We start from the raw sequence: 21,461 nt of genomic DNA on the forward strand, positions 1-21,461 counted from the left end.
TAGTGATTGTGGAAGGAGACCAGGCCTGTTTGTTGAACTGACCGATGGCCTTCGGGACTTATTTGGCAAAAATAGACGCACCTCTTCCGGCTCGACTCCCGGCAGCTCAAATCAGTGTGAACACAGGGCCTTTGGTGCTTGAGTGATCCGCCCAACGTTCGGGGAACGAAATTGATCCGTTGATTTCGACGGCCTACATCCAGATAAGATAGAAATGGGTGTCAACCCCAACTCACTGTGTCCCTTTCTTCCTCTTCTACCATGGCGCCGGGGCACAAACACGTAGTCAAGAAACGGGAGCGTGTCGAACTCTATCGCTGCCGCCTTACTCGCGGTGGGAAGAAGGGACGATCATTGCTGAAGTTAATCCCTCACACCCCTACCAAAAAGCACCTATCCCTTTCACCACGAAAACATTCGTTGACTTTGTCAAGACACCAGAATTCGTCGACCCAGCCTGTGCGCACAGCGGACGAGTTCGATCAGGGGGAATTTGTCCAACTCGACTTCGACGTGTTGGGTACATCTGGATCGAAGGTTAGTTTCTGAATCTTCATTAACACGAGTCTTTTTTCACATTACCATAAGACGACCCACGAGTACATGGGCGAATGGGTTCCCAAAGAGAGGCTGTACTTACACGAGCTTCTCAGCCAAGAGGCCCTCCCAGATCCATTGCTGTGTCACGTCTGTCGTTCTACAATAGTGGGCGATACTTGGCGCTGCAAGGACTGTGTCGGTCAACCTGTGTATTGTTCGGATTGCTGCAGAGAGAATCATATGGGGAACCCATTTCATCGGGTCCAGCGTTGGGTTGGGTCCTTCTTTCAACGCTCTTGGCTGTGGAAATGTGGTGTCCATGTCTCTCTCTGCAGATCGAGTTCATGCCATCTGACTGCTCTCTTCCCGCCCCACTTCGAGCCGAACGACGTCGAAGAAGGAGACGGCGACACTCCCAGCAACTGGACAGACAACGATGACTTCACGTTTGGAGCGAAACCAGCACCTGGACTTTTTCGAGGAGCCAAGGTACTCTGTATCGTGCACACTAATGGTGTTCATTATCTTCCTTTCGTGTTTTGTCGCTGCCCGGAAGCCCCTTCGGACGAGATTCAACTGCTCCGCCATAGTCTCTTTCCAGCAACATTCAGAGACATCAGGACGGCGTTTACGCACGCCCTCCTTGACGACTACCTGCTCGAGATGTTAGAGTGCTTCACCTCAACACATCATTATTACTCAAAGCTCCGACGCATGACGAACAAGAGCTTCCCGGATTCTGTACCGGTATGTTCATTCCCTTAAGACTAAACCAGGTGTGACTACCCTTACTTCCTTTACAACAGGATCGCACACGCGAGCTCCGTAGGGCTGGGCGCCAATGGCGGCGCTTGAAGGATTTGAAACGCCACGGAATAGGGCATACAAACAAGACACCGGGACGAGGCGAGATGGCACTCTTTTGCGCGGCTTGCCCTCAACCTGGGATTAATCTTCCCGATAATTGGAGAAGCGACCCGGAGGATTGGAAGTACCAGAGAAGCTTGGTCGCTGATGGAAACTTCGTGTGCGTTCATCGAAAGCAGAAGAATCAGGGAGAGGGCGACGTCTTTTTGAAAAAGGGAGAAGGTTTCATGACTGAGAGGACTAGGTACAAAGCACACCTCAAAGAGGCAGAAGAACGCAAGGAGGTATGTCTGTGGGATGTTCAAGAAATGTCCTCGACACTGAGATTGTCATTCTAGCCTCAAACTTGTCACGAACATCGTGCCATTGCTGATAGAAGCAAAGGCCACAAAGGCTGCGATGTCACAGGCATTGGTGCGTTTGCGTGCATGAGACATGGTTGCTTTGCCCCAGGGAGTGTAGTGGATTTCCAGAAGGGTGAAAGGTGAGTCCTCCTGGTCTAACGGCCCTAGGCAAAGGTACTTATGACATTCTCTTTCGATCAGGCAGGTCAACATGGATTACGGCTTTTGCGAAGCACTGAAAACAACTCATACGGACGAGCTATCAAAAGTCCTGCTGGTATATGACATCAACTGCCAGTATAGTAAACACCTATTCGAACGCATCGAAGAGGCCAACCATCTCGATATCAACGAGAAGCTATCCATAATCTTTGGCATCGGACTGTTCCATGTTCACGGACACCAAGATACATGTTTTGCGCGATATGCACTGACATTCATACGTGGTGCGGGGATGAGCGCTGGCGAGATCCTCGAGCCACTGTGGTCGGTGATCAATCTGGCTGCTGGCCCCACGTCCATGATGACATTGGCGCAGAGAGACGAGGTTCTCGACGACATGATGGCGGATAATAATTGGAAGAAACTCTTGGGTCTTGGTGAGTCCTCATTCGCGCTTCCGTGCCAAGTCCCTCACAGCCACTGTGTTCTCAGTGCCAGGGATCAGTAAGCGATGGTTGACAAGCATCGTCGAACTAGCCATAGCCCAAGAAGACTTTGAACTTTTGGATGAGACAGCATCTGACGCTCAACGTAGACTGTGGTCTACCCAGCTGGAAAACACTCACATTGAAAGAGAGGATGACGTCGAGTGCATGGACATCCTGAATGTGAAGCTCAACAAGCGTAAGTATTGCTTATACTCATTTCTGTTGTGTTGAGACTGAAAGAGTCGTCGTAAAAGCACCATCCAAGGCGAGGGTTCAGCACGATTTAATGGCCGCTGAGCAGGCACTCAATACTGGGCTTGGCGTAACATCCTGGCTGATGTCAGGAATCAAGCTGCAGGACGCACAGTATGTGACAGTGTCCAATCAGTCATTCAAAACTCTGAGGCATGACTTCAGGGATAACCTCAGAGCCTTCATCGCTGGTTTGCCAAGGGAGAGCCTCCGTACCGACCAACAACGCCTGGACCTGATGAAGCGCAGGGAGAGTTTGCAGTCCGCCATCAATACCTTTTACGAGGATGGTGCGGTGATTTTCCCCAACGTCAACTTCTACGAGTTACAATGCGAAAATCCCCCAGAAGAGGCAATCGAGATAGAAGGGGATGATGATGGAAATCGCGAGGACAACCCCAGGAACCCATTTTCCATCTCACAGAATGAACCAGAAGACGTTGACATCCCTCTACCCTCTTCGTTTAGAGACCTTCCCAATGCCCTTGGCAGTGCGGCTGCCAAGGAACTCAGATTGCGTGTTGCCCAGGCTGACGATGCACTGGAGTCCGTCAGGATCGAAATCGGCCACAAGTCATACCTATACCGCTCGAATATCCGCTTGGCACATGGAAAACAGCAGCGATTGCGAGGATATGCAGCAGTTAAAGCAGTCGATCGCAGCATGCGGTTTCACCTCAAATCGTACAACCGAGCAAGGTGGGCTCTTTCAAGATTGAATGCCGAACCCGAGTTGTTGCAACGGTACAGGGAAGTAAGGAGGGAGGATACCAGGGCAATAACTGCCGTGTATGAACCGAACGCTCGGAATCAAAGGAATGTGGCATTATCTTGGATTTGGACTATAAATGTAGAAGGCGACTCGGCAAATTCAGAGTATTTGGAAGAGCGTAAGTAATCCACCTTCATCTTTGTCCAGTTTCTATGCTAACTTTACCTAGTCTATCGCGTGAATTGGTTGCGCGCAAAGTCACGAGCAGAGCGTTGGAGGGAGGAGCATGTTTTACTCACCTCAGAGATGGAGTGGGTGCCAAACTTCTTTGCGTTCAAGGAGGAAGAATGTAAAGCATGGGCCACGCTGACGCGAGATTTACCGGGCCATCGCGCGTATGCGAATCGCCAAGCAAATATGTGGAGGCTGATGGGAGCGCATGCCGAGAAGGCTTTTGGGGAGGTGAAAACCAAAGGCCGAAATCCGAGTAGGGTTAGGGTTTAAGCTATAAAACCGCGATCCCGTACTTTATTTTACAACAACACCGACTGAATTGTCATCCAACAATGTCTCGCTCGTCGCCTCAGCCATTCCTCACTGAGGTTCATCACCTCCAAGCCTTAACAGCAAGTGAAATACAGTCTCTAATCGACTACGCTTCATCTCGAATTCGGGCGGCGGGGACCGTGTGGACTACTCGCGGGGATGGGCTCTCCCCAGCCGAACGCAAGAGTTTTGCTGCACAACTGTACAGGGATCTGGTCAGTACGAAGTCCAAATTGACACATAAGGATCCTCACCACCTTCTCCATAGGAAACGGGTTTGCTACTGTATTCCAGTGCCTGTTTTCGATTCCCAGGAATCATCAGGCGCCCAATAGCGCTAGGAATGCTTTTCAAGTCCACGCTCTCTGGGACACTCCATCTTGGCCGACACGGCCCTATGGCAGAGTATGAAACACCTGAGCCTGTCCCCGATCCTATCCTCCCTACATACCCCGACGCTTGGTGGAACAACCTCAAGGGGACTGGTCTTAGTCTGCTGGGTTTGCTCAAGGCTTGGCGCCTCCAGCGCGACGAGTTCGAGACGTTTAGGTCGGAGACCAGGCCTCTGCCGGGGTCTGAGAGTGTTCTGGCCCTCTCGTTGGACGAGAACCTGGAGCGTGCGTCGGCGTCTACCCAAAAGGCTGTCGATCTCGTCGAGAGAGATGTGGTGTTGGCTTTGAAGAGTGTAAAGGCCATCGAATTGGCAATTCAACAAACCGAGAAGCTGCGCCAAGAGATCCTTGGCAGTACTTAAAGGCTAAACTTTAGGCGCGGTTTGTGTGTACACGCCTGTACGTTGTACGTTAGCTTAGCCGGCCGATTATCGATGACGTCGTGTATATTCAATGACATGTGTTCCTGATCACACCGATCCTGTCTTGGCAACGACATCGACACCATCGTATTGAAACTACTCGACTAACCAGGACTACTTATGATACCAATACCCTCTCCAAAGGTCCACAGTGGGCGCTTTAGGTATGTAATGCTGGGGGACATGCTTAAGAATAGACTCCTCGAACGAAGCAAAAAACTGGACTTGTTCGGACTTGCCAAGCGCGATGCCGTGTTCGAGGATACCGAGAAGTCCTACGAAGACAGTACCGGGGTCATTGATGAATCGATACCCCAAGCTAGGGCACTCGAAACGGCCGTTGGACAAGGTACCACCGGTCCAGACGAGGTCATAGGTCCAGGGAGGGCTGTTGAGGTTCCTTTGGAGGACGGTTTCGCGGTTGGTGACGACTTTGAATTTGGTAAACGGGGCTGACCAGAAGGTAAGGACTTGGTGAAGATTTTCCGGCTGCGAGATATCAATCTTGCCCTCTTCCATTGAAGAAAGAACGGCGAGGGCGGCGTCGAACAACCAAGGATGAGTGACGGCAAGGATGCCTCCAAGCACGGCAAAGCTTTCTTCAATTTCTTCAAGAAACCCGATGTACGTTGCGCGCTTCTGCCCAAGTAAGGTTTGGGACAGGGTCGGCACCTTTGCCTAACCCCTGGAGTTCAACGACGAGGCTGTTGAGAAAAGGAAATCGACGCACCCCATCAGGTACAGTGCACAACGCCAGCTCTGCTTCGCCCGAACCGAGCGCATTTTCTCTGTGGTGGAAAAAACGGTGGGGTCCATTGTCCACGCGGTCCAACCCACTGCTTCGAGAGAGCTGTTGAACAGCGTTCAACAGGATGTCCTAGAATCAACGGAGGGGTCAAGACAGGGTTCCACTATGAAGATCAGCCCACGGACCTGTCGCTTTCTCTGGATGGCATTGGGGAAACTCCAAAACCCGATAACCCCGTCCGAATCCACGAAGCACACTGGTTCCGTTAAACAAGGGAGCCTTCCGGTCTCAAGGCGCTTCCCCAGTGGCTCAAACGCTTCGCGAAGCTCCTGCGCTTGTTCAGGGGTAAGCTGGCCTGAAGAAAGTTCGTCGAGTTTCCTGGAAAGTTTATCAAATGACCATTTCAGCTGGGCTTCACGAAAACGTGAGTACCGCAGGATATTATGAAGGTGATCGTCAAGCTCAAGCTCACCTCTGTTGCCGAACGCGCTGTGAGCCATGTTGACGATTTGGCGAGCTTCAGCGCGCAAGGTTAGGGGGAACTTCGTCTTGGGAATGTTGGTTTTCTCGTCGAATTTCGTTCGCAGCAGGTATTGGCAGTGGCGACCAAAGGCTTCGGTTGTGCGACCACCATGATGAAGGTCGAAGACGATGGGGGACATGGAGGGGACGAGGGTGTGGAACTACGCGCGATGCAATGAGCAAAGGCGCTCGATGAGTCATCTATCAGAGGCGTCTAACGCCAAGCTAGCGACATCCATCAAAAACCTGTAAGGAAATCGGAGGGAAACTCGAAACATGAAAACCCACGGCTGCAAATGGAGGCGTCATTTGATTAAAGTCAACTCTTGGTCTACATCAGGGTATCAAAGTAGAAGTCACGAAGTTGGGTCGCAGTAGGTGGCTTGGCGCCGCGGTAGTGTGATGCTCGGTCAAGCATCGATTCTCGGAAATACGAGACGATGCACAAGCGATCACCTTCGACGGGCGCTACACCGTGTCGGATGAGACTGCCAAGCCCTACAATCACTGTACCAGGATCGTAAAGAAAGCGCCCGCCAAGGGTTGGACTCTCGAGACGTCCATCACGATAGGTACCTCCAGTGTATATGAGATCGAACGCCCAAGTAGGACTTGAGATATCACGGTGAATGGTTGATTCCCGGTTGGTGATAACGGAGAAGGCAGTGAAGGGGTTGGACCAAAAGTCTAGAACGGCGTCCAACATGTCTATGTCATTCATGTTAACGTTCCGGCGGTGCAGAGATTCCAGGACCTCCAGCCCAGTGTCAAATAGCCAAGGCTGAGTGATAGCAATAACACCGCCAAGGACAGCAAAGCTCTCCATCATATCTCTAATGAATTGCTGGCTGTTTGGGCTCTTCAACGAGGCCGAAGGCGCTGGAAGGTCAAGCGGGCCCTGGGGAAAGGGTCAAATAAGACAAAGGGAGCGATTTCAAGAACGTACATCGTGGGCTTGCTGGAACCAACAGGAAGCAAAAGTGGCAACGCCAGATTTGAGTTCTTGGCCGCAAGAGAAGTGTCTAGGGTGAGATCGCCAATTCCCTTGGGAGTCTTGTCGAAGGGGGGTTGAACGTCGTTTGCTGAGAGCTTTAACAGCATTGTAGATTGTAGCCTGCATTATCGTGGCAATGTCAGGGAAAGGGTACTTGGGAAGGAGCCGAGAGGACGACTTACTTGCCTGCTTTCGGTGATGCACCCAGGCATATACCACCAGCCAATAATACCCTTCTTGTCCAGGCATACGAGGGGGGAAGTGCGAAGAGGAAGCAACCCGTCTGGGTTAGCTGACCAAATGGGCGGAAAACGTGCGAGAAGACTGGCTTCGCGTGGATCTTCGTTGCTCATCTGTGCTCGGACGACATTCGATGCGAGATCTTCGAACTTCCATTGAAGAGTGACTAGAAAAGACGTTGTGGGAGAGAACATGACGACGTTATTGGGACTACTTGTGTGGAATATACGATGATGTCACTCACATTGATGGTCGTAGGCTACTTCTGCTACAGTTACCAGTTGGTGGGCCTCAACTCGAAGGTGTAGGTCGAGATCAGGATGCTCAGGCGGCGAAGATTCGAGCGTCAACTTGCTCCTGAAAAGAGCCTGACAATACCGTCCGTAGCGGAGAGATAGCTTCGCAGCAGAAGACAAGTCAAAGGCGGGGAGGGTTGGCATGGTGGAAGATGATAAGGAGAAGACACTGACAGGAGGAATGCCCTTCAGGTCAATCTTACGTCCCCAGTTGGATCAACTGAGATCCCGTGAAAGCGATGACTTGGCAATTCGTTTGGATGAAGCAGACGTTGAATTGCGAAGAGAACGTCCGTAACTGAGAATCTGAGGCCTGTGATTTGCCTTGGCGAATTCAAGTTACTAGATACCACATGGATTGCCAAGAGGGTATTGCCAAACCGAATGCCAAGAATCTCAACCAGCGCTAAGCTCTCACAAGTTTGGAATTTCAACGACTGGAAGCAAAAGAGAATGCGGTAGTTCAAATGTACGAAGCAATACAAAGGTTATTTCTCGTTTCCGCGGGAAGCCATGCCTGAAGGTGACGGTACGCTGTCCCGTTTCCGATAGATAGCCAGAGAGCGCTTGCTACCCACGTAAAACGGTCGTGAGGAGCGTTCAGCGGCGGGGTTGCTAGAGCCTGCAGGTGCGACCTCTACATGTCGTCTGGTATAATGCGCTAGCTCCCTTCTGGATTCCTGCAACTTCTCCTTGGTTTCTTGGAGATCTAAAAGACATGAGTTGGAACTTACACCGGACGATATGAAGTGCGACACTTACCACCGATCAACCTTTTGAGGTTGGCGTCACGACGCTCGATCTCCTCCCGTGCCTGCTTGAGCTCCTGTTGCACTTCGTTAAGGCGGGCCTGAATCTTGACGGGGCTTAGTTCACCGTGGGGATCAGGGTCTCTTGAGTATTCACCGCGAAGTTGGTCGCGGACTACGGGATCTTTGAGCAATTTGGTGAAAAATTCAAACGCCTTGCCATATGAAAGGTCCAATTCCCCCATGATGACGGCGATAATGTAGGCATCCTTCCAGGGACATGTAGCTCCCCGTGCAATGCAAGGACCGCAACCGAAACCCTCCTCTGTCAACATACACGCCCCTGGGGACTCGATACATTCCTTCTGAGTACAGTACTGTAGGCAAATAGTCAGATCTTCTAAACAGTTGAAGGGAAAGTACAACCTACCCCGCCGATGTTGTTGAAGAACCAATGTTCGAATCTTTCCCGGTCATTACAGGCTGAGTTAACAGCGGAGTAGACTCGAGATCGCCCCTCCAAGTATCCACCGTCCCACTTCGACATTGCGGAGAGAAATGGGTCGAGAGAAAGGGTTTTTGACTTAGAAAAACACAAGCGCGCGATAGATATGATATTCTTATTGATCGAAAGCTATGTAAGCAAGTCCAAACAGAAACCGGGGTCATTGGATCTCCTGCTCGATGTATTCTGTTGCTCGAAGACGGCCGTCCCTCACTTCTTTGAGCATTTTGTCCACAAGCTTTTGAATGGTAGCTAGGGACGCCTGCGAGTCCGAAATGTTTTCGCTGTGATCTTCTTGAGCGTCTTCTGGGAGGCGGTCTGTGTATTCATGGAGCCATTCAAGCCTGGGAGTGATGTCTGCGATGTGGAGGTTGGTTGTTGTGGCTAGATTGTAGAGGCGCTCGAGCACTACGGATATGGATGAGCCTAGAATGAAGGAGAGTGAGTTCGACCGCACCATCATGTATGTCTTTGACAAATTCTGCCTTGTGTTCAATCGAGGCAGCGCTCATTATGGTGGGAGCCAGGTGTTCAAGATGTAATGCGGAGAGGCACCGAGGACAGGCAGGTGAAAATCTCGCGACATTCCCACGAGCTCCTCAGGCGCTTGGCTTGTGCCAAGGTGCAATTGGGCGCTTATTAGACACACAGACATTGGCTTGGGATTCAACTGCTGATGTACCTCGTCTTTTAACGATTGACTCCGCGGCGTGAGTGACGAGGAATGTGGACGCCCACCTACGACGTCGCAAGAGTGAGGGTGAGCGATGGAGGACAGGGCTCGGGAGGCCAAGACTTGGGTCTGAACATGGGTGTGAGAGCCATGACGTAGGTAAAGGCGGGTGGTAGGGCTGTTAACCTCGGGGTAGGTGCCTAAAGTAAGACCAGCCTGAACTTGAAGGTGTCGCTTATTCTAGAGTCTAGGAAAGGATGCCTTTGAGGGAACTGCTGTTGGAGTCCAGGTGGTAGCCTTGGCGCCAAGTGGATTGTCTGTACAATGACCAGCGCCAAGTTGTAGACCTCTTCAACGATCACTCTTAGGATAAGGTAGGTGGATTGCCGCTCCTGTCCAGGTTGTTGGATGACGAAGGCCCTCTTCGCATATACAATCGGCCATGGATGCTCAGTTAAAGTCGAGGTGAATATAGGGATGTGAGTCTTACGTCGCGCCGTCTCCCCCGCTACTATCGACTACGCGTTGGGTGTTTTAGCCCAGGTACATACAGGTACCCCAGATTATTTCACACGCATCGACACAGGTTACCTCGAGCATCAAAAGTGGAGAAGGGTGGCCCTCCCCAATATTTGACTGGGTGGTGCACGTTATACCGCAGGTACATACAAGTACCCTATATAATTGCCCAAGTTTCGGGTTACGCGCGTCTTGAAGGATTTGGTGTCAGGGTTGGGGATGAGGGGGTCTTTCACCCACTTAGGATAATGAAGGGGGGAGTGCCGCACCTGTCGAGACTGATATCTGCTCCAATGGATACGGGGTGCCTTTCCAGCAAGTCAGGACGAGACACTTTTCCTGATGCTATGGGGTGGGGTGTATACTGTGAGACATGGGGTGCATACCTACCGCGCATGCATCCAGGCATGTGGGGCCCGGACTGGTGGACTGCCGCATCTGTTGAGGCGGCTACATCACCGATGGACACGGGGTACCTTTCGCACCAAAATGGCGACCGACGCCTGTAAACGTGGATTTGCTCTCGCACCAAAGTGGCGAACGACACTGCTGATCGTGAATTTGACCTTCCACAAATGCAGCCTGGTACGTGGAGTCAGAGCTGGGTGGACTCCCGCATCTGCCTAGGCAAATACATAGGCGATAGACACGGGGTACCTCGAGCATCAAAGGTGGAGAAGCGGCACCCTCCCCGATACTATCGCCCACAAGCTGACGGCTATACCGCAGGTCCATACAGCTACCCAAGATAATTTCACGAGGCTTGGATTACACCCACCTTGAACGGTTTGGTGACGGGGGCTGATTTCTCCATAGTATCCGGCATTCATGTCGTTTTAGACCACAGGTGCCTATGTTGATATACGATTTGTGTGGAGAGGTTCCCGACACTAACGTAAGTCACCCGCCTTTTAGAAGAGAGGCACTTACACTGCTTTAAGGACTGGACATCCACAATGGTAAGGGCTCTGGTAGGCTCCCCAGGTGGGAGACATGTTGAGAGAAGCAGGTAGCCCGTTGTTGGGGTCTTGATGGGGTCAGTACCTAGAGAGGAATCTGAAGAGAGGTTCGCGATGTCACTCGTAAATATCAGCAAAGTCTGCACCTGTACTGTGGGGGAGCGGCTTTACACCTTTTTGTGGCATTATGATGTATTCAGTCTATATGCTTTTCGATTGCAGTTACCTGTCAAAGGAGAACCCCCGCCGCGTTAATGAAACTGCCCTACAGGTCTGATATCAACGGGAGACAATCACTCAAAAGCCAACGCGGCATCAGTTGTGCGTGAGTTACAGGCGCAAAAGTCAGTGAGGCATCGCGTTGTTATTGCGCCTGTGAGGTAGTGCTACTGACGGGGTGCCTCTGTGGACTTCCTGTCTCCAAGGGGGCATTACCATTCTTCATATATGATAATTTCTATTGCTTATATCTCATGTATGGCACAGGGACCATCTATCTATATGACACTGTACACATATGGGTCCACTGAACCTCTGCCTTGTGATGTGCCTCATTGCTATCGAGGTATGCTCACTGCAAGCTCTTCCCTCTGTGTAGTTACTATCGCCATTAATTTCACCCAATCCCACCGTTATTAACGAGGGGAACTCATACAGCAGGCTGGCCAACGTTCGTCCATATCGAAGACGACATTCTGCAACTCCAAAAGCGTAGCAGGCCGAGGACGTCTAGCCAACTCGTTCTTGATGCGGTCGGAGAGGCCAGTGTAGTACTGAGAACGTAAAGGCGCTTCGTTCCAGTTGATGCGTGCGGCGAGCTCATTGAAGTCGAGGGTATACTGGTAGGCACGTCCTGTCATCGTCAACGCACGAATTTTGCGTTCTGCGTCGCCGATGGGGTTCTTGGGGCCGAAGACGAGAGTCAGCTCCTCGATGAAGAGGTCCAGATTGTCAAACCAAGGCAACGTCGCATCGGTAGTGCGAGCCACATTGATTCGAGATGCGAAGTAAGTGTACGCCTTGCCCTTGAGGTAGGAGAGGGCAGTAGCCACAGCGTCTCTCGGGTGCTTGAAGGTGTGCATGTAGCGACCGAGATAAACTGTAAGCTGAGCGATGAAGGCGTCTAGGAGTTCGGGATCTGAGCCGTCGAAAGGGTCGGGAGCACGAAGTCTAGGGGTACTGGAGGACTGAGACTCGAGTTTCTCGAGAGCCTTCGCAAGGGTACGAGCATTTGACTGCTGACCCTCGACGAGGTGCTCGAGAATGCGACGAAGGACGGGTTGGAAGTCGTTGGAGTCGTCTTGAGCTTGAGTCTCAGAGTCTCCGCCAGGCGGATCGCCAGACGGGTCACCAGGTCCACCACCACCACCATGGTTAGGAGGAGGGTCGCCACCACCGCTGCCAGACGGCGGGGGACCTCCACCACCACCTCCCCTGGGATCAGGCGGATCACCAGGAGGCGTGCGAGGGGGAGAGCCAGAGGGATCAAAGGCGAAAGGGAGTGGATCATCGCCTCCTTTGCCAGAGGAAGACGGATCACCACGACGCGAGTTGGAGACGCGACCTGCAGCACCACTGGGGTTGCCAGACCCAGAGTCTGAGGTGCGAAGACCACCGAAGGCGCTGGTAGCGAGGCCACCAGGGATGCCTAGATGCGAGGCTACGAACTCTTCTTCGCGAGCGTCGTTAGACATGCCGCGTCGAAATGGTAGCTTGACCGAGGAAAGACGTAGGAGGTTGCCAAATGGGCGGTTGCAGCTATGGCAGGTGATGTCGAATTCGAGATGTAGAAGGGATCGGTGAGGGACTCGTGTCTGGAGTGCGATACGGGTCGAGGTTGGCCCAGTGCGGACGCTGAAGGAGGAGGGCGAGGGCGACGAAAGTCGTAGCGGTCTTGATCGGACATAGACGTAGACTTGGAACGACAAGACGAAGTCGAATCCGGAATCTACTGTCAGGAGATGGGCGTGAGTGAAGAGGAGTGAGGCGAAGTCTGAGATGGAGAGGAGACTTCGGGGTCGGAGGTTAGCCTTGGTCTCACGTTATAAGAACGTGTACCCTTCGTCAAGGTTCCTATGGCTGGCTAGGCCGACGGACCGGACGGACGCCTTGCGGCGAGAGCGCGACGTAGAGAGACGACTGGAGCTAAAGGCTCAACGGTCGAAGACGTGGAGAGAGTTAAGTTAGACTTAGGAATTCGGACAGAGGATTCGATGAGGGGAAAGTCCTAGTCGATGGAGGAGAGGGGATTGAGTCCTAGTCGATGCAGAAGGGAGGATGGAGATCCTAGTCGATGGAGAAGGGAGGATGGAGAGTCCTAGTCGAGATTCCGGATGAGGTATCTACTACAAAACCATACAGTACTTATAGAGGACACGTCTAGAGAATCTTCGACGAAGAGAAGTGCGGAGAAACGATGGAGAAACATGAAGGCGAGACTAAGATGTATGAATGAGAAATACAAACGACATGAAGGCGAATCGATCCAAGAACAACACAAGAGAGTCGAAGAAGCTATCTACGAACCAATCACAACATGATAAGAAAGTCTAGAGCAAAGACATGAAGTAGAAAGGTCGAAGACAAGTCTTGATGCAAAGAACATGTGATGAGGAAAGATAAGCCGAAGAAAAGAAAGATAATAACATCGATAAATCAGGAAAGTCGAGATATGACGTACGAGGGAACTTCGGACAACAACAAAGAACGAATACGTCTAAAAAGGGAACATACTTCCAAAGAACAATACAGAGTCGAAGGCTTCGAAATACCAAGCGCGCGCCTAAAGTCCACTAGACTTCCGGAGGATCCGAGATCACGGAAGGAGCCGAGTCGCGCGTCTTGCCTGATCCGGTGAAGTCTAGATCAGTAGACATTGACACGACCGGAGTCTAGGTGGCGGTGCGGCTGAAGACGTTGGGGAAGTCGAGGGTTCGAGTATGGCTGGAAGCGAAAGTCGAGACGTCGGGATGTGAAGTCGAAGTGTCGAAGTCTAAGCCGAGTCTAGGGAAGGCGCGAGTGTATATCAGAGTTCTGCTAAGTGCACGAGCCCTGACAGAAGAAAACAGCGCAATTGGGACTTTGTCACTCAAGGAGGACCAAAATAGCACAGCCGTAGGCAAGATACCCTGTTTGTAGCCCCTTCCGAAGCCAGATCCCACATACGCGATTACCAATGATTCAAAATGACTAGGGGGTTGGTACTTACTGGTAACGAATTGTAGTGGCTAAAATGCTGACCAATTAGACACCATCCGAACACTCAATTGGAACGGTGCAATGGAGTCATCAGTTCACCTCGCCGAATTAGACAGGCGTAGCAATCAGGCCCTCTAATTGGGTCTTAGATACACGTAATCTTGGTCTCCGATTGTACAGACAACATTGGGAAGCTTCTGCCGCCGGTACAATTAGACGCGCGTGCCAATCTGGATCCCTAATTGGACCCACGACATTGTCCCACCTCTTATACCGGTCCAATTAGACAGGCGTAGGCATGGGAACCCCTAATTAGACCGACGACATCGACTAGCAGAACGTTCAACCTGATTAGATGGCCAGCGCAGGCTGAGAAGCTGGAGGCTTTCACCCTAGGCCCATGGGTTCCGTGCAAGTTCCGGGTCTTTTTTTTTTCTCACATCATCCGCTCCACGTTGGTTGACTTAGGACCTCATCATCGCCCTTTCCATCTCTCCTTCATCTCTCGTTCGACCTCCGTCTCTCACCCTCCAGTATAGAAGACATGGCCGCCTCCTGGATTGAAAACATCCCTATAGAAATGGTCGACAAAGAAGAAACGAACCTCGCCTTCCAACTTCAGTCTCGCATGGAGTTCTGGAACACCTGGGCCTCTCGAGTCTGCAATGGCGACCCCACCCTCAACTGCGGCGAGGAGGCCTGCCACGCTTCGTGCGACGCTCTTCTCGACCATCCTTCTTGCGTCCACTGCTTCCAGACCCCACGCGGTATCACAGGAAACTGTATGCTGCAGGAAGAGCTCATCGCGCACTTCCTCGAAACCGATTGTGAAACCCCGGTCGAGGAGATCCAACCGTTCCTTCAAGAGTACAAGGTCTTGAAGGCCCGACTGCTCGGTAATGAATCAATGTCGCGATCTGGGGCTGGCGTTGATGGCCATATGTTTATTGGTGAGTTTTCCTTTTGTCGTCGCGATTTCGGCGTTCCCTGAGCCCTGAGTGCTGAGTGTTCCATCGACTTTCGAATAGGACTTCTACAAGCTCGAGACATCGTTCAAGAAATACATTCTCTATTGCCTTGGAGTCGTGTGTATCAAATACGATCTACCCGCTATCCGTACTAATCCTTGTTATTAGAAACCACCTCCATCCTCGCCAAACCAAAACTCGTCAAGGACACCGTCAAGAAGCTCCAAGACCATTTGGAGTACCTTAGGAAGGAGAACGCCCGAGCCACAGCCGGTGAGGCATCATTGTTTAATTAGGTTGGCCCATTACTCACTTGATACCACTAGCCGCCGTGCGCATGCGCCAAACCTGGGTGACTTTGTCTCGCCTCATTGGAGACACCCTCGTAGTGTTGCAAGACCCTGCTATATCCCCCAGCGTTGCCCAAACCAGGGCGTTGGCAACGCTTACACGCTCTCGCACCCACGATCTCCTCTTCCGCGCAGCTCAACTGCCTCCCGTCCCTCTGCTCGGAATCGATGACCAGTGACATGTTTATTGTATCTATCAGATGTACTTTCTTCTACGCTTTTCTTCCAAATCATCAATGCTCTCCTGTGTTTCTTTCGCTTATGGCCTTTTACATTTAAAAAAAATACCACTACACGTGAGTCTTTGAAAGGTTTTTACACTCAAATTGTCCGCTGCTGCAGACCATACACGCCCAAAGGAAGCCCCAATTAGGCCGCCGAATCTCGGACGTCGATCCCCAAAGCCCAATTAGGAATCCATGTGTGAACGGCACCAATTGGTCGGTGCCAATCTATCAGCCAGTTCGCACAGGCCAATTGGCCTATGTTACTTTGCAGTAGTCCAATTGGCCCGTAGAACTACAGGCGTCGAGTCGCATTGCCCAATTGGCACGTGTATACACATACCTCAAATCCGACGCACGGCTTCCCCTCGTCTGATGACGTGAGCACGTCGGCACATCACTTCGATCCTCTACCCCCAAATTTTCCACTTGACCATCCATCGACTCCCTCCCATGAACCATCACCAACCTTTCCGTTTGAACTATACCTTGCCAAAGGCGCTCTCGCTTTCACTTCTATACGGTCGGTATTGCCAGCACGTCTACCACAGGCTTCACGATCCCCGCCACCAAATCCCTATCTTCGCCGACATTCCCATTGCGATCAAAAGCGAATTACACCAACTGACATCGGTAATCTACCAGGCAACCCGTTCAGAGTGTAGGCTATGGCGTTCGTTGGCGTTCGTTGCGGTTCACTTTTACTAATTTACGTTTGGGCTCTCTCTAGTCACGGTTCACCTCGAAGTAAGGCGCATCGAGCCTACATTCCTTCCCCTCTCCGCGTATCAAACCAGGAATACCCGTGGTCCAGGGCTTGTGCGGTTTCCTCGAGGATCTGACCATCACAAAATCGCAGTGGGTCCATGCTTTTACGTCGACAGCGAAGGCCACCCTGTCGCATATCATCTTCCCTCTGCTATCCAACAGCACCGCCTGGTAAGTTTATCCCACAGTCTACGGTATTTTCAAATCTAACGCAGACCTTCGGCTTTCCCTAGGATTTGCTTAATATTTACGTGGAACAATCTGCCAACCGGGATAAGGAGAGCCTGAACCCGAACAGCCCCTTTGTCCGCGTCGACGAGACCTGCGCGTCACCCCAGGCTACTGGCTACACGCACGAGAAACTGGGTAATGGCTACACTCGTCTAGCTCTAGCCCAGCTCATAGACGAGCAAAGGGTGCGTTTAACACCCCTTTTTCTTTCTGATGTTCTCTTATCTAGTCTGTAGGGCCTGTTCTCTCCGTCTCCCCCCCTCCTGGAATCGAGGTACCGTGGAATGCGGCTCCTGGACAATATATCCGAAACCATGGCCATCATTGGCGCAGCAATGTCCATTATTCATCCCCCCTCCTTCTTTGCCGGATTCCAAATTCTCGAGAATTTGTCCAAGCAACCCAAGGCCGTATTGCCGCAGTACATCTTCAACGACGCCCTCTCCCTTTGGACGATGCCTCAGTCATTACTGCGCATTTACACCAATTACGATTCCGGTGTCCGCCGCGAAGACGTCACACCACCTCTCGCCTTCGACACCATCCTCTCAGCTGGCACGTCACAGGAAAACCGCTTCGTATGCCCCAACATCGGCCACGAATTCTATTTCCACCCGGGTACGTTATTTATCGGCATGACTCGCGTTCTTCACCACGGATGGACAGGCGCCGGCTACGACCCTCATATCGTCGCTATCGCGTCGTTCGACGAGGCTGTAGTCAGACATGCCACCCCCGAAGACACCACTGTCTTCAACCGTAAGTGGAGTCCAGCCGACTACATGACTCTTTCCCGGGAACTTCGACTCCATCTCGATCATCTAGACCGTAATTCATGACATATTTATTAGTACTTTCCGCGTGCAATGAATAACAACCTTAGGCGTTCTGGCACCCCAACGTGTGAGTACCATTTGGTGAAGTAGTGAAATAGTGAGTCATTCATACCGATGTAGTCGACGATTTTCGGACCTTAAGGAAAGCTTTCTCTGCCTGCACATACAACAACTTCCACATCTCGGCCTGCCGATGAGCATAAGCAACATGCCCAGGTGAATCCTCCCGTAGTCCTATCCATTCCAAGCATTTCTTCCGCCTGAAATCGAAGAAATTGAGAACCCATACCATTTCCGAAGACAGGAGAACATATTCCTCCTTCCAACGGTCAACCCGGGATCGCGCACGTAGCCAATTCACCCGGTACACTAGAGTAAGGCAAGCCATTAGTGCGTGTGCTGCTTCACGAGCTTACAAACCCACTTACATTCCTCCAGATAGTCCGACCGAGCAGAGTCGCCACTCACATCCAGGTTCCAGATCCAAGAGAGAGGCCGATTTCTTTCTCCACGCATGTTTGGCTGATATATTGTTGTGACTGCCCTGGTGTCCTCGGGCGTTAGAGCGCGATACCGTCGGATAACAGAGTCGTTAGCGCCCAGCCGTCGCATGGCCCATCTAGTCTGGTTGTAGATCCGAATCGAGTCGCGAAGTCGCTGGTTGACTGCACTAACGGCCGTGTATCCCCTGGTCTTTTGCTTCTTTCCTTCAGCCAGACGAATGTTTGATCGATATAGGAACGACTTGTGGCCAATTTCGGTGCGTATTGTTTCTAGTACGTCGTCCGCCTGCGCAATTCGAAGATCAAGTTCCTTGGCCTTTGCGCGAGAAAGAGTTGCTGGCATGTCTCGGTCGGAGAAAGAGGAAGGGAGCGGTATCTTGACGTCTTCCATTTCGTTCTGGGATAGGGAAAATGGATTCTCCTCCTCGTCGGATTCCTCGTCGTCGTCTAGGTCAACACGCTCCCTCGGAGGCCCGTCAAACTTTAGGTTAACAAGATCTGCGTCAGGGAAGAGGGTTGCGGCTGTTTCGTAGAGACCGTTAATGTCTGTGTACAACGACTCGCGCCTTCTCGTGACCTCGAGTTGTTGAGGGTCGGTTTTTTCCTTGGGAAGGCTTCTTATATACGATTTCAATTGGATCCTTGAGGCCATAAGCCATTTTTTCAACACTACGCAAGGCTTTCGAAAGAACTTACTGCGCTTCCTGAATCCTGAGCCCAAAGGCAATCCAGGACGTGATACCAACATCGGTCCCAAGTTGTTTCTCTGTTTCCATTAACCTTGTTTGGACTTTGGCGAGAGTGGGCGCTTCGACGGACGGTTAATGCCCTTGTCCAGCCAAAATCGAAAATTGGAGGGACTTACGACGATCGATCTTTGCTAATAGGATATCCATGGCGGCAACGTTCGTAGTCCTCATCTCCTGGGCCTCGTCCAACTGTGCCTGCCACTGGACTCTCTGGGCTGGTGAGGCGGTCTCGTTGAGCAAATCGAAGTCTTCTTTGGCCTTAGCGTACTGTCGTCCGGCGTTCTTCCAATTTTTGCAGATCACCGAAACTATGTCAAAAGTATTTCATTTCATTCAGGCTGTCTACTCCACTGAGAGCGAATTGAACTCACCTAATTTAAGCATCTTCTTCCAATTGCTGTCGGCTATTATGGCGTCTAGCACCTCGAGTCGGTGCGCGAGTGTCATCGTTGAGGTGCATCGCGCAACCTCATTGATAACCGCCCACAAAGACTCCAGAATCTCCCCTGCAGAGACACCAGCACCCCGAATGAATGTGAGGGAATACCTTGGCAGACAGGCTTCCTGGTGTCCATGTACATGGAACAGACCGATCCCAAAAATGAAGACAAGGCTTTCGTCGAGCTCCAGATACTCCCCAGTGTGTAGGCGCTCGAACAACTTCTTGCTATACTGGCAGTTAATGTCATAAGCGAAGATGACCCGCCGGATATCCTCCATGTTTGAGAGCTTCAGCGCCTCTGAAAGTGCGTAGTCCATGTTCACTTGGCTAGATGCATCCCAGGAAGTGTCAAATATGTAAGTCGTCTCATTGGTAGCAGAGGGATCCGTCGAGCTCACCGTTCTCCCTTCTGGAAATCCACCACAGAACCTGGAGCAAACGCGCCATGCCTCATACAGGCTATGGCACCAATACCCGTCGCATCTAGACCTTTGCGAACTTTCGATTTGTCCGCGATGGCTCGATGTTCATGGCAGGTTGGGGCCTGTGCCATCCATATCTGGTTAGAATTCATTCGCAACACATGAAATGGACCCTCACCTCGCTCGTTTCCTTTGCCGTGGCTAGATGCTTGCGGTATCGCCTGGTTTCCGTCATGTACCCTTCGCCGTTCTTCAATCCCACTTCCACATCGCTGTTCTTCTGTTTGCGATGGATGCAAGTGAAGTTACCGTCTGCGACAAAGCTTCGGGTATACTTCCAATCATCTTTGTCCTGTTTCCAGTCTTCAGGGAGGTTCACACCAGGCTGCGGACATGCCGCACAGAAGAGCGCCAGGTCGCCTTTTCCAGGTTCCTCAGTTCGGTGACCATACCCATGTCGTTTGAGTTCTTTCAGCTTTCTCCACTGACGTCCTACACGCCTAAGTTCTCTGGTCCGATCCTAAAGTGTCAAGGAGTACGGTTAGAACCATCAGAGACAGTTTCTAAATGACTTACCGCGACGGTATCAGGGTATGGTTCATTTGTAAGTCGGCGAAGCTTCGAGTAGTAGTGGTGTGTTGACGTATAACATTCGATGGTCTCCAAAAGATATTCATCCAGCATTGAGAAGGTGAACACAGTACGAATATCCTTCGATGTTGCAGGATAAAAGCCCAGTCGAAGCATCTGTACCTCCGGTTCTGGGGCATCCAGGCAAGAGCAGTATAGAAATGGGAGATGATGGACACCGTTTCCGTGGACCACGGTGACGACCTTCATGCCGTGTAAAATGCGACCTCGAGGCTTAGCGCCAAAGCTGCAATCATCGGCGTCTAACCAGTCTTGTTCGTCGTCAATATGGCCAGTCTCTTCGTCGCTACTCGAGGTGCTGAAATTGGGCGTATCGTCGGAACGACAGACATTGTGGATGCAAAGGTTGATGTAGACGCCACAATGCCATAGCCAGGAGGGGGAGAAATGGTGTTCCGACAGTGTTTCCACTCTATGGAACGGCAGGTGATCGTGCAGACTTCTGAAGCAGTGGAAACAAGACAGAGAGCACGCAGTGCAGTCCCGGCATCGCCACCAGGAAGGGGACTCTTCTGAGCCACAGGAATCGCATACTAGAGAGCTGGGAGGGGCCTCGCGTTTGATGATCTCGTCAAGATACAGCCTTTCTTTGGGTATCCATTCCAACATATAGTCGTTCGAGTCCTAAGTCGGGGAGATTAGAGCTGGAAGCGGATCGGTCACGGATAGGACTTATGCACCATCGATTTCTTGGGCGCATCTGCGTCTCCATTATCCTGGAATTGAACAAACACCCCTCCATCCTGCATAGCGTCTTGGTGACCCGTTTTCCTTCGTTTTGGACTTGGAGACCCATGGACGGACTTGGTCGGCGAAGGTGTTGACTTGACTGGTACAAACTCTACTTTCCTTCGACCAGCTTTTGTGAGAACCAGCTTCGCCTTCATGAGCTTCGCCCTCCCCTTTCCTCCGCTGGAGTATCCTCTCCTCTCCTTCCCAAAACCCATTTTGCAACGAGATGATAACAGGTGGAGGTCAGACCTAGGAAGGAGTAATCTAAATCGAGATTTAGATCGCCAAATCGCGATCTCGGCAGCAATACCCCCCTTTGGGATGTGCCAATTTTCGCCATAAAACCCAGGCAGGCCTGGTCTCGTCTGAAAATCTACCCCCGCACCGTTTCTATCTGCCTGTGCCACGTTATCGGGTAAGTTTTCACGCCCTCTCTCTTCTGAGTCCCCAACCATTG

The 21,461-nt window shown here is 51.6% G+C and overlaps 9 protein-coding genes across 9 annotated transcripts; 4 read left to right on the forward strand and 5 right to left on the reverse strand.

The window, feature by feature from the left end:
- Positions 1-261: 261 nt before the first annotated feature.
- CC1G_15478 (hypothetical protein) lies at positions 262-3,869 on the forward strand (the record flags this gene model as incomplete). Its single annotated transcript, XM_002910155.1, has 10 exons — positions 262-537; positions 589-687; positions 922-1,287; positions 1,347-1,691; positions 1,746-1,891; positions 1,953-2,350; positions 2,406-2,597; positions 2,656-2,767; positions 2,819-3,543; positions 3,595-3,869. 10 exons carry the CDS (start codon positions 262-264, stop codon positions 3,867-3,869), a joined length of 2,934 nt encoding a protein of 977 aa, XP_002910201.1.
- Positions 3,870-3,931: 62 nt separating this feature from the next.
- CC1G_15479 (hypothetical protein) lies at positions 3,932-4,665 on the forward strand (the record flags this gene model as incomplete). Its single annotated transcript, XM_002910156.1, has 2 exons — positions 3,932-4,126; positions 4,180-4,665. 2 exons carry the CDS (start codon positions 3,932-3,934, stop codon positions 4,663-4,665), a joined length of 681 nt encoding a protein of 226 aa, XP_002910202.1.
- Positions 4,666-4,839: 174 nt separating this feature from the next.
- CC1G_10220 (hypothetical protein) lies at positions 4,840-6,135 on the reverse strand (the record flags this gene model as incomplete). The annotated part of the gene is made up of 4 exons (XM_001835241.2): positions 4,840-5,403; positions 5,456-5,602; positions 5,659-5,885; positions 5,946-6,135. 4 exons carry the CDS (start codon positions 6,133-6,135, stop codon positions 4,840-4,842), a joined length of 1,128 nt encoding a protein of 375 aa, XP_001835293.2.
- A 191-nt stretch (positions 6,136-6,326) lies between these two features.
- On the reverse strand, positions 6,327-7,669 carry CC1G_10221 (hypothetical protein; the record flags this gene model as incomplete). The annotated part of the gene is made up of 4 exons (XM_001835242.1): positions 6,327-6,893; positions 6,942-7,109; positions 7,172-7,395; positions 7,474-7,669. The coding sequence occupies 4 exons, from the start codon at positions 7,667-7,669 to the stop codon at positions 6,327-6,329; spliced, it is 1,155 nt and encodes a 384-aa protein (XP_001835294.1).
- Positions 7,670-8,013: 344 nt separating this feature from the next.
- Positions 8,014-8,519, reverse strand: CC1G_15480 (hypothetical protein; the record flags this gene model as incomplete). Its single annotated transcript, XM_002910157.1, has 2 exons — positions 8,014-8,234; positions 8,288-8,519. 2 exons carry the CDS (start codon positions 8,517-8,519, stop codon positions 8,014-8,016), a joined length of 453 nt encoding a protein of 150 aa, XP_002910203.1.
- A 420-nt stretch (positions 8,520-8,939) lies between these two features.
- On the reverse strand, positions 8,940-9,291 carry CC1G_15481 (hypothetical protein; the record flags this gene model as incomplete). Its single annotated transcript, XM_002910158.1, has 2 exons — positions 8,940-9,187; positions 9,237-9,291. The coding sequence occupies 2 exons, from the start codon at positions 9,289-9,291 to the stop codon at positions 8,940-8,942; spliced, it is 303 nt and encodes a 100-aa protein (XP_002910204.1).
- Positions 9,292-14,672: 5,381 nt separating this feature from the next.
- Positions 14,673-15,625, forward strand: CC1G_10224 (hypothetical protein; the record flags this gene model as incomplete). The annotated part of the gene is made up of 3 exons (XM_001835245.1): positions 14,673-15,078; positions 15,265-15,369; positions 15,423-15,625. The coding sequence occupies 3 exons, from the start codon at positions 14,673-14,675 to the stop codon at positions 15,623-15,625; spliced, it is 714 nt and encodes a 237-aa protein (XP_001835297.1).
- A 498-nt stretch (positions 15,626-16,123) lies between these two features.
- Positions 16,124-17,508, forward strand: CC1G_10225 (hypothetical protein; the record flags this gene model as incomplete). Its single annotated transcript, XM_001835246.2, has 5 exons — positions 16,124-16,331; positions 16,401-16,609; positions 16,672-16,854; positions 16,906-17,287; positions 17,336-17,508. 5 exons carry the CDS (start codon positions 16,124-16,126, stop codon positions 17,506-17,508), a joined length of 1,155 nt encoding a protein of 384 aa, XP_001835298.2.
- Positions 17,509-17,548: 40 nt separating this feature from the next.
- On the reverse strand, positions 17,549-21,219 carry CC1G_10226 (hypothetical protein; the record flags this gene model as incomplete). The annotated part of the gene is made up of 10 exons (XM_001835247.2): positions 17,549-17,557; positions 17,618-17,874; positions 17,934-18,625; positions 18,705-18,816; positions 18,874-19,065; positions 19,129-19,526; positions 19,598-19,743; positions 19,800-20,141; positions 20,198-20,896; positions 20,953-21,219. The coding sequence occupies 10 exons, from the start codon at positions 21,217-21,219 to the stop codon at positions 17,549-17,551; spliced, it is 3,114 nt and encodes a 1,037-aa protein (XP_001835299.2).
- Between the last annotated feature and the right edge of the window lie 242 nt (positions 21,220-21,461).

This window comes from Coprinopsis cinerea, assembly GCF_000182895.1.
Source record: "Coprinopsis cinerea okayama7#130 chromosome 12 map unlocalized cont3.12, whole genome shotgun sequence".
In the NCBI taxonomy this organism is placed as follows: Eukaryota; Fungi; Basidiomycota; class Agaricomycetes; order Agaricales; family Psathyrellaceae; genus Coprinopsis; species Coprinopsis cinerea.